The 12,039-nt window shown below is 35.4% G+C and overlaps 2 protein-coding genes across 2 annotated transcripts; one reads left to right on the top strand and one right to left on the bottom strand.

Annotated features, from left to right (window-relative positions):
* Positions 1-3,252: 3,252 nt before the first annotated feature.
* Positions 3,253-7,886, top strand: LOC131616371 (probable xyloglucan glycosyltransferase 6). The gene is made up of 5 exons (XM_058887685.1): positions 3,253-4,488; positions 4,795-5,103; positions 5,690-5,980; positions 6,056-6,169; positions 6,690-7,886. The coding sequence occupies exons 1-5, from the start codon at positions 3,748-3,750 to the stop codon at positions 7,323-7,325; spliced, it is 2,091 nt and encodes a 696-aa protein (XP_058743668.1). The 5' UTR covers positions 3,253-3,747; the 3' UTR covers positions 7,326-7,886.
* Positions 7,887-10,038: 2,152 nt separating this feature from the next.
* LOC131616372 (small ribosomal subunit protein eS8) lies at positions 10,039-11,956 on the bottom strand. Its single transcript, XM_058887686.1, has 5 exons — positions 11,827-11,956; positions 11,635-11,707; positions 10,653-10,980; positions 10,363-10,532; positions 10,039-10,276 (listed from the first exon to the last, which is right to left on the bottom strand). The coding sequence occupies exons 1-5, from the start codon at positions 11,828-11,830 to the stop codon at positions 10,201-10,203; spliced, it is 651 nt and encodes a 216-aa protein (XP_058743669.1). The 5' UTR covers positions 11,831-11,956; the 3' UTR covers positions 10,039-10,200.
* Positions 11,957-12,039: the final 83 nt, after the last annotated feature.

Here is a 12,039-nt window from a genome sequence, read left to right as displayed (position 1 = left end):
CTAAATAGTCTCAACTTACCACTTCTCGCCTAATCACTACCTTGTGCAACTTCTACCTACGAACCTCCTAGATATGAAATCCCCCTCTCACTTCTCACAATCACCTCAGTGATTAAAAACAGTCCAATCTCAGTTACTGTTTCAAAATAAGTCACAATCTCAGTGACAAAACTAATCACAATCCCAGTGATTAGTAACCAAAACAGAAGATTACACTTCCAATACAAAACAATACTTAGTCAAGAACCTTAACTAAGAACAATAATTGATCTTGCTTAAAAGCTTCAACCAAGAACAATACTCAACTTTATGCTTAAAAGCTTCAAGGGTGAGAGCAATAACTTGACAAACATTCAAGAAATAATCAGTTTACCACATGGTATCAAAAGATACATGGGTAACATAAAACACAAGAGACTCTCAAAACCTAAGACTTCTAACCTTCCCCTAATTTTACAATTGTAAAAGACTTAGTTACATTAGGTCTAGGTTCCTATTTAAATACTACTCAGCTGTCCATGGGCTTCGAAATCTTCACCCAAATATTACTTAATCCACAAGCTGAGAGCTACACCACTTATGTAGAAAATCTCCTTAGATCTTGGAATAAAACATTAAGTTTCCTAAATCATCTCAATATCCAATTTTAAAAACTAATGTACGCCTGTAGATTAGATTACTTGTTCTAGATTAAATCTTCTTGACTTGTGAAAATTATTGAGATATATTTAAAAAAAAATATCATAAAATCAAATCAAATATGTTAAGATTTAAAACAGCCTGTACTGATGTTCTGGTTCAGCATGTCACAACATCTGTCTTCAGTGCAATCTTCACACTCCGCTGTAACAGCTTGATCAAGAAGTTATGCATTTTGCTCAGCATCTGTCATGAACCATGTTTTAGAAAATTTGTTGCCGATCTTAAAACCATGGTACTAACACGAAGATACATCTCCGGATGCTAGGGATGATATGGACTTTTCACAATGGTATGAGAACACCTATAAAGGTGGAAAGAGCATTTCCCTTTTTTATCAAATTATGGGGATTGACTTTTGTGATTTTTTTGTTCTATAACTTTGCTAAAAAAAATTGTTTTCACCCCAAGTATTCGGCTTGCTGGACCGTCTAATCTAGTTCAGGGGTCAATTTCGACATCAAGTGGTTCTAGTCCACTCCCGATCGCAATTGCGGGGATCGAACTATGGTATTCCTTATCAAGTTCAACGTCAATCACCATTGGACCATCTAACTTTGCTAACTTTAATTATTTAAAAGGTTTAATTGCAACTTAGGTCCCCCTATTTTATATTTTTTTCGATTTTGGTCCCCCTATTTTTAAAACCACGATTTTGGTCCCCTTTTGAGTTTTATGTTGAAAAAGGGACAACAATAGGGACTAATTTTGCAGAAAAAGCAAAATAGGGGGACGAAAATTGCACAAAAAACTTAAAAAGATGACTAAAATAGTGGTTTTTATAATAAAGGGATCAAAATCAAGAAAATTACAAAATAGGGGGACTAAAGTTGCAATTAAGCCTATTTAAAAAATAAATAAATGATTAAAATATATTATTTTGGTGTTAAAAAACTATTATTTCTCGTAAGAGATAAATTTGAGAATCTACATAAGAGATTATAGAATAGGAATCGTAGTCCCACATCATGTTTTAAAAGTTTAAGTTTAAATCAAACAAAAATCCCATATTAACGATCATCTTAGATAAACAACTTGATAATAGAATTTGGTAATATGAACAATCTATGGAACGATAAATTTTCACTACTTCAATAAAAGTCATGCGCTTGCGACCTTTTAGGCTATCTTCAATCTTGAATAGCCCTTCTGTCAAGAATTGTGAATTATGTTATTGCATCATGTTATAAACATTATTCAGCATATCGTTTGCTCCATTTACACTAAGGTTAGCTTGTAACAACTGAAGGTTGGAGTACGTTTCTTATCCAGGAATCACAGGTAGAAGTGGAGGTTGAAGTGAATGTTTGCCTTGGTGAAATTGTTATGTGGAATAAAATAACGGAAGAGTGTGGAATACTCCTTGAACCACTCTCAGTGGAATAAAATCTTGTTGCAAAGGATTGGAAGGAGATGCTACCAATATTGAATCGTCTTCTATTTGATAAAGAGGAGATGAATCTTAAAACACTCAAGCAGCGGCTTGTTGTTGAATGATTGATCAGGTGGCTTTGGATGCCACCATGGTTGATGAATCGTAAAAAGGATCTATTGAAAAGGAATTTGATATTAAGGAAGAAGATCGAGAAATAGAGATATGAACTTCTAAGATATCATATATGAATCTTTGGGTCAGAAGAGATATAAACATGGAAAGATGCAGAAATCATATTTTTATTCTCATAGACAGTGGTAACGTTCTGCGGTGGAACTAAAGTTGTTCAATGAATGCATAGGTGGATCCTAGGCCCGGCCAGGCTGGGCACCTACTTAGGCTCTGACCCAATTTTTTTTGTGGCTGAGGTAATTTGTATGGCAAAAGAAAAATAGAAATGACAAAAATTGAAACTCTTTAGTTAGTAAGGGACCAAAATGAAAAATGAAATCCTAGGTCAATCCCATTCAGCTGCCCGAGCTCGCGAAGGAAGTAGGAACGAAGCCATCCTCGTCTTTTATTTTGTGGTCTTTAAAATTTTGCCTAGACTTCATAATTTTTCTAGATTTGCCATTAGATGAATGATGAAGTAGTCCTTGTTACGGTAAACTTAAGCTCCCGATGCGGTGGAGAGGGGCTGACGAGCAATGTTAGCATTCAAACGTCCAAGTCACCGAGAATATCAAAGTCATGCGAGAATGAGAATGATTTCGAATGCCGAGAATGACACATTTTACATCTTAAATAATAGGAACAATTTGAAATAGAAAGCGTTGAATGTGACTGAATCGCGATCATTTGTTATGATAGATCTGAATAGTTAACCATGCTTATGAAGACGTAATTACCTAGAATAGAGATTTATCTCTGCCTATGCTTTACCATTTGTTTCATCTTGAACCTTATAAATATACCATTACAATTTAAATGATAAAATCGAAAGAAAAAAAGTTTTAATGAAAAACATTTTTCTAATTTATTTTTTAAATGACCATCATTATCAAACATAGGAAGTATCATATTATATTATATTCAGAAGTCAACTATACAATTTATATTCTAATTTTGGTTTTTCTTACCAATGAATCACTTACTATTAGTATGTTCATTTTCAAATATCAATAATTAAGCAAACCCAAATCAAATTACAAAACTTCCCAAACTCCCTCCAATTAATAAAACACTAAAAAAACCAGTCCAATAGGATAACCTTGATTGAAGTGAAGTAAACTAACTCATCACATGAATCTCCTCACTCTTGTCTCCTACAACTCACCCAATCCCCCATCTACCACTGTCCTTCATTAACCCCTCAAATCCACCCACGCGCCACCATCTCCCACATCAAACCAAAGCAGCGCGTGTCATCCAACTTCATCACCCTCACCCCAAAAAAGAAACATAACAACCTAAAAATTTGGTTCCACTTTCCAATTATAGCTTACTTCCTTCCCCTTTGGATCACACTCACTTTCAACCAAACAAACACTTCCTAAAAAAAATTAACAAAAAAAAAAACAAAAAAATTCAAAAAAAAAAAACTCTCTCTTTCTCTTTCTCTCTTTCTTCTCAGCTTTTGTTTTTGTTTCATTTTTCTTATTTTTGTTTTCTATATGTCTCGTGCTCCGAATTACGAGTTTCAGGAATGGTGGAACAAACAGAGAGAAAAAGAAAATCTCGATCTATTCGAAGATAAATCCGATCAATCCTCTTCTCCTTTCATCGCCGTCGATGTCTCCGGCAGTGGCGGCGGTGGAGGAAACAACAACAACAACAACAACAACAACAACCGGTCAGATCCGTCGGTGAGAAAAGAGCGTACGCGAAGCGCGCGGCAGTTATCATGGGTTTGTTTGTTAAAGTTTCAACAAATTGCTTCAACCGTTGGGTTTCTATCCAACGGTTTAATCTACCTAGTCCGAACGGCGAATCGGCGGATTGTTTCGCGCGATTCGCCGGCGGATTCGTCGTCGCGGCTTTATAGAGCAATCAGGGTGTTTTTGATTGTTGTGATTGCGTTGTTAGGGTTTGAGCTGGTTGCTTATTTTAAAGGCTGGCATTTTCGGCCGCCGGTTGGGTCGGCGGATGTGTTGGGATTGGTTGGGGTGTTTTACGCGAGGTGGATTGATGTTCGGGCGAATTATTTGGCGCCGCCGTTGCAGTTGTTGACGAATATGTGTATTTTGTTGTTCATTGTGCAGTCGGTGGATAGGATTGTTTTGATTTTGGGGTGTTTTTGGATCAAGTTCAGGAGGATTAGACCTGTTGCTAGTGTGGATTATGATAAGAATGTTGAGAGAGTTGAGGATTATCCAATGGTTTTGGTTCAGATTCCTATGTGCAATGAGAGGGAGGTAAGAACATGTAGGTTCCTTAGTCCTTTTCAAACCTTATTATTAGTGATTCATGTTATGCTATCGGTTCTAACATTTTGTAGGGTATTCATGGTGCTTGTTTGGATTGAAATATTTGAACTTATCGATTGAAATGTTGAAATAAAACCGCTTGAGGCCGAGAGAACTTCTAAAACGATAGCTTATGAAAAAACTTATAGTTGATACGAAAACATTTTGACCAGAGAGAATGTATTTATTCGACAGAGAATGAATGTATAAGTGAATCATTACTTAAAACATTTTGTTGTTGCTGTTGTACAATAGGTTTACCATCAATCCATTGCAGCGGTTAGTATCCTGGATTGGCCAAAGGAGAGATTGCTTGTACAAGTTCTTGATGATTCGGATGAAGTGGATATTCAAAACCTCATCAAGGCAGAAGTGCATAAATGGCAACAAAGGGGCGTTCGGATTATATATAGACATAGGCTTATACGCACAGGATACAAGGCGGGGAATCTTAAATCTGCAATGGGTTGTGATTATGTTAAGGATTATGAGTTTGTGGCAATATTTGATGCTGATTTCCAGCCTACACCAGATTTCTTGAAGAAGACGGTACCTTATTTCAAGGTAATATAAGTTCAGAAATTCAAAGTTCAAAGTACTATTGATTTCAGTAAATATAGTAACAGATATTTGAGTGTTGAAGAAGACATTTATAGATGTTTGTTATTTTCATTTTATAAATAAATTCAAATTGAGATTAGGGTAGGCACACTGTCATGCACAATCCAAGAGAACCATCAGACTCATTGAGGATTCATAATAGAATTTATGTATTACCTGCCAATTGCAGAATATTGGCCTTGAACCCAAGTCACAGCGAGTGTGAGTAGAAATTTCAACCATTTGTGGTGACTGCATTTGGTTATAGATGATTGTTATTAATACAAGAAAAGTATGCTTAAAATGATTTTATTATATTTTAGATTGAACATATTAAAGTTAGTTTCTATACTGCAAAATCTTCAAATGCTTTGGCTAGAGTTTTACTTTCAAAATATTATAACCCCCTCCTTTGTAATTTCGCCAAATAATTTCAAGATATAACGAATATCTTTTATATGATAAAAACTGACTAAATATTGGACCAATATTTGCAATAGTCTAAATAACTAGCTAACCAATTTTTCTTCTTATTTTACTTTAAATGAAGGGAAGGGATGATTTGGCATTAGTTCAGGCAAGATGGGCATTTGTAAACAAGGACGAGAACTTGCTTACAAGATTACAGAATATCAATTTATCTTTCCACTTTGAGGTTGAACAACAGGTGAATGGTATCTTCATTAACTTCTTTGGTTTCAATGGAACTGCTGGTGTCTGGAGAATAAAAGCCCTAGAGGAGAGTGGTGGCTGGTTAGAGCGAACAACTGTCGAAGACATGGACATTGCTGTTCGTGCACATCTCTGTGGATGGAAGTTTATTTTTCTCAATGATGTTAAGGTGCTGTATTTCAAATCTTGAGGCTTAATTTCAAATGTCTGAGAGTCTTACATATGTTCATTTTGCTTCTTGCAGTGCCTCTGTGAGCTTCCAGAGACATATGAGGCCTATAAGAAACAACAGCACCGCTGGCATTCTGGTCCAATGCAATTGTTTCGATTGTGTTTTGTTGATGTACTTCGTTCAAAGGTAAGCAATTCTTACTTTGTTTTCTTTTTAGAGCAATTCAATTCTTTTGAACCCTGGAGACCGATATGAAATCATTATTCTGCTTTTATTGCTATTATTTTTATTTTAAGATTGGTATGCTAAATTTTAATCCTTTCAAGTATATTAAAGTCAGAACTTGATTCACGAGGTGTCTTTCAATAATAATATCCAAGTCTTGGTGATGAGTTTTGAATAGCTAAATAAAATACACATGCCCATCATGTAGTTGCTTGTTGCACTTATTATTAGCAGACATCATACTTAGGCAATGGCATACATATTTGCATAAGAAGAAGGTTTCAATTTAATGGTATCAAATTCATGCTACTATGCTACATGGATATTTAAATTTGAATAAAACTTTTTGCAATTGAAATGGTTTGTATACATCCCTTATTGTATGCAATGATAACTGGTTTGTATACACTTTTGTTGAAATAATTTCACTTCTAGAGGGATATACTATTACGAATCGCTGATTGAATTCTATTTGTACCAGGTTAGTTGGGCAAAAAAGGCCAATTTGATATTCCTTTTCTTCCTCCTGAGGAAGCTTATTCTGCCATTTTATTCTTTCACCCTCTTCTGCATCATTCTTCCATTGACCATGTTCCTTCCAGAAGCTGAGCTTCCAGCCTGGGTTGTTTGTTACATTCCTGGAGTCATGTCTATCCTAGGTGTTCTTCCAGCTCCACGGTCATTTCCATTTATAGTACCATATCTTCTATTCGAGAACACTATGTCAGTGACCAAATTTAATGCAATGATATCTGGATTGTTTCGGTTCGGAAGTTCTTACGAATGGGTGGTTACCAAAAAGTTGGGACGGTCATCGGAGACAGATTTGGTTGCCTTCGAAAAGGAATCGGAACCTCTAATGCGGTCGCATAGCCTTCACCGTTCTTCCTCAGATTCAGGCATCGAAGAACTAAGCAAACTTGAACTCTCAAAGTTAGCTCCAAAGACCAAGAAAAACCGTCTCTACAGGAAAGAACTTGCTCTTGCGTTTATTTTGTTAACTGCCTCAGTTAGAAGCTTACTATCTGCTCAAGGAATTCACTTCTACTTCCTATTATTTCAAGGGATAAGTTTTCTGGTTGTTGGTCTTGATTTAATCGGAGAGCAGGTTAGTTGAACTCCAGTTTTTAGTGGACGCAAACCCTCCTCTCAGATCCTCATTGATTCAAGATAAAAAATCGTTATAGCCAAACCATAAACCTATCTCAGAACATACTGCTTTTAAGTCTAAGATGTTCTCAGTGGTTTTGGCTACCATTTTAAAGCAAATCAGTTGCTGCTTGGCACCAAATTTGCAGTACTGTTGTTTGCTTTTTGTTGTAAAGACTAGTGCCTCATTGCTGTTGCAAAGTCATATGCTTTATCAGTTATTAAAAGTTGTTTCAGTTCTGAATGGCAAAATGTGTTGACACTTGAAGAAAATAGGTTTTTGACCTGCATAAACCAGTTGCTTGCTGGCCTGAGCTGAAAAGGAGGAGATTGTTAGGTTACAAAATTTGTTATTCTTTTTCAATATTGATAAACTGTACAATTTCTTAGTTTCTTAGTTTCATTGTGTTGTTGCTTAAGTTGTATTTGTTGTCAAGACACTTAGATTTCTGGTATAGGCCACGGCAAGCATGTTTTCATCGTTATTCATGAGTTTTTGTGTTTACCTTCATGGAATCCAGGTTGTGAATCTAAGCCTTGAAAATCAAATTTCACAGTATTTCAAATATAAAGAATGAAATGTATGCATTATTGTTATATAAGGAACAGAAAATATATATGGTATCACATAATAACAATTGCAACTAATGCTATGTAGTCAGTCTACTGCTGTTTTGTTCCATTGCCATCGAATTTGATCAATTTTTTCAAATGAATTTAATGATCAAACTAGATTTAAAATGTCCTTGAAAGTTTTTAATTGACATGTTTATTGTTTCAAATGGAAATTTGCAGGACAAGAAAACATAATTGGGTGAAATAAATTGAAGTGTATAAATATACACAATTAAGTTAGAACAAATGTAAAAGGTGGTACTTTATTATAGAATCTGGATGATACATAGTATTAGATTAGACTCTAAATAAATTTGCAAAATTTGCAGGATAACGTTTTTTTTTAAAGTTGAAATATCAAAGATCGGTTTACAAATAAATACGGCTGCTAGGAGTTGAATTCCTGGGTGGAACTATCCATATGTCAACTGATCCTTCGATTCGAGGTTGGAATCGTTGTAACATGCTTATCCATTCTTGAATTATGAGCTCATATGACACATCCATCGCACAATCCATCATGTTCATGGAAAATGCATTTGATGTTTGGATCGACTTTAAGCAATGCTTCTTCCAAGGTGCTTTGATTTTGAATTCCAACGAGAAATTTACGCGCTCAAGCAAGATTCATGAACGGTAACAAAACATTTCTATAAACTTCAAATTCTTTGGGGAGAATTAGAGATTTACATGGTCTGGTTTATCATTTACGCCCATCGCACAATCCATCATGTTTATGGAAAATGCATTTGATGTTTGGATCGTCTTTAAGGAATGCTTCTTCCAAGGTGCTTTGATTTTGAACTCCAACGAGAAATTTACGCGCTCAAGCAAGATTCACGAACGGTAACAAAACATTTCCATGAACTTCAAATTCTTTGGGGAGAATTAGAGATTTACACCGTTCATTTCATCATTTACACCGTTCATTTCATATGTCGCTCATGGTGTTGCACATGAAGAGAGTGAGTTTGATAATGATAGTTCATTTGCAACTCTTGACCATAAAGGAGACCAGCGTCCTAGTCCCATTATTCAAAACAAATCTCCTCTTCTTTTATGACATAATGACCATAATGAAATACCTGATATGCACTCTTTAAAGTTTTTAGTTTTTTTAGTTTATGCCTCAACTCTTCAGTCCAACATAACAAAATCAGATCACGTATCTAGAAACATTTTTCTAGGATACAAAACTGGAGTAAATGGTGGTGTCTTGCTTGACGTTAACAACAAAAACATTTCTCCCATCTAGTACCCCACATTCCATGAACATATCTTCCCATAGCATGCGATTCATTCTAAACTTCCATGAAACTATCTTTCATTGGTTTTCATAGAGTGTTGGTGTGGTGCAATGTGAGTGATTATAATTTCATTTTGACTATAAATGGGTGGAATGTTTGATTTAAAAGAGAGAAAACCTATTCACCTACACCTTAAATTTTAGGTGGAGAAGGCTTAGTGGAGAGCAAAAATTGGATCCGGAGGTGCTCCCAGACTCCCCAGCATAGAGAGCATAGAAAACATGATTGGTGAATGTCCCTAAAACTATATATATAGAACCTCACCAAGTTACCACAATAGTCTCTCCATTAGTCCATACACCAAAAACACCAGAAAAGTTACCTAGATAATCCTCATTCACCTAGATAATCCTCATTCACCAGAAAACACAAGTGACCTAGAAAATCCTCATTCAACAGAAAACGTAGATAATCATCGTACAACAGAAAACACAAGTGACCTAGATAATCCTCATTCAACAGAAAACACAAGTCCTTGATAATCCTCATAGCTTCAGCAATAAATAAGACAAAGAAGAGTCCCCCGCCATACTTGACAGATTATGTATGTGATGATTATTCTACCAACTCGCATATAAAACCACCTCACTGCAGAGGATGGTTTTTACTTGTGATGCATTAACAAAACAAATAGATAAACCATAAACCCTAATTAAATATCAAGGGATTTAGTTAGTTGTGAAAATCCCTATACTAAAACCCAACACAAGACAACCAAGTTTAACAAACTATAAAAGCAAATAATGATTGGATAGAAGATTTGACAAAATTGTAAATTATAAATAACAAAAATAGTTTAACTCAAAAACAACATACTATTGTCAAAAACATTAAAAGATGCTAAATTGTCTGAAGCACAAAACATCCTTGTTGGAAACTAGTCTCAAAAGAAACAAAGCAAAATAATAATTTTGAAATTCATCAAGCAGCACCCTTGCCCTTCTTCTTCTGGAGCTTCTTCATGTAAAATTCCAACTCTCTACCTTCCAAAATGTAGCTGCATAAAAAAGAAAAAAGTTAACAGATAAAGCTAGAGGGTTAACCAAAAACCAATTCAGAAAATTAATTTATAAAGGAAATTACCCATCAGCTCTGCCACATTGTCCAGGTCGGGATGAAATGCATGCCAGCAATCTTCCACCTCCAAATTGCTCTTCAATGTGTGGGTCAAGCTGACGATCCTTCTGGCGTTGCTCCAGTTTACGTTGCACATGGGCACTCTTTTTAACTTCTTCAGTAACAGCCTCTGCCTCCTGCAAAGCATAATAAGAGAAAAATACATCAGTAACAAACATGTAAATCTAAGTTGCAATTAGAAACATTAACAAGACATAAAAGCAAGCATAAAGTTTATAAAACCATAAGAAAATCACCTCAGAGTCTTTTTTGCCAGCAGTTTTCTTCTTCCTGCCAATTTCAACACCATAGTGTTGAAGGTACCACTGCTTGAAAGGAGCAGCATCAACCTGAACAATGGCACTCTTCACAAGGGTCTGAGTACGCACAAGCTCATTGTTTGAGGCATTGTAAACCACGTCGAGGAGACGGGTTTTGCGGGTGACAGTCTCACTTGGCCAGGAAAAGTTTCCAGTATCCAACCTCAAGGCTCTCCACTTAACATTACCACCTCTGACACGGATCCTACGGATGGTCTTGTTGCTTGAAAGCTTGGTGTTAGCTGACTGACGACCAAGCTCGTACCTAAAAGACAACATCAATATATACAAGTTATAAAGAAGAATCATATGAATGATAGAAAGATACATACATCAGATTAACACACTTGAACTGAACATTCAAAAAACAAAAAAAAAAACATAAAGGCCAATCAAACAATAGCAATGATTAGGTAATATTGATAGCAAGAAGATATAATAATATACTGTTTCAAATAGGGCAATAGTTCTAAATTGTAATAAAAAATTATTTAACCTAAATTATTGTATCTAATCTAACTTGGTAGTCCAGAATATGATATAGGATGAAAACTCAAAACTGAAGTAAACATCATTCATCGATTGAGTAATAAGAGTCAAAAAAAATAAGTGTCTATAATATTTAGTAGAATGCACAACAAATGCTTTGCAAATTTCTAATGTAAGATTTTCAATTAAGAGTAAAACCATAGAAAACCATCAGTGTTTAACTAGATCTAAAAGATATTCTAGCAAAGTGAAATCATGCTTCCCATACCAACATCACTATAAACCCTAAAATCAGACAGTTCAAAGGAAGCAGAAAACCCCGGCACAAAATACCAGGTCTAGTTCGAGAATCAAATCGATAAACCTCAGAGCATCTGAAAACTTGAATTAGAATATAAGGAACACTAATGATAAAAGAAAAAAAGCTCACTTTCTCTTCTTCCTCCATGCCTTCTTCTTTCCTCCAGTCTCACGCCTCTTGTGCATAGAATCCCTGGAAATACCTGAAATTCAAAACAACAACGGATTCCATTAGAGAAATTGAACAACGAATTCAAATTGAGAAATTGAAATACGAAGTAGTTGATTTGCGATTAAGAATGAATGAAGATGTGATGAATACCCATGTTGAATGATGCTGGTGAAACGAGGCGCAGCCCTCTTCCTCTCTCTCTCTCTCTAAAGGTTTTTGGTTAGCTGCTTCACTGAGAATGAAGGAGAACCCTAATGTACCTTTTTTATATGCTAGGGTTGAGTTTCTGATTCAGCCCGATAAGCCCAATTTCCTTTCTTTCTTTCTGGATAAATAAAGGCCCAAATTGTTTTTTAATGTTGA

This window comes from Vicia villosa, linkage group LG7 (genome assembly GCF_029867415.1).
Source record: "Vicia villosa cultivar HV-30 ecotype Madison, WI linkage group LG7, Vvil1.0, whole genome shotgun sequence".
NCBI lineage: Eukaryota > Viridiplantae > Streptophyta > Magnoliopsida > Fabales > Fabaceae > Vicia > Vicia villosa.
The sequence above is the reverse complement of the archived record's forward strand: the minus strand, read 5'-3'. Positions and strand labels throughout refer to the sequence as shown.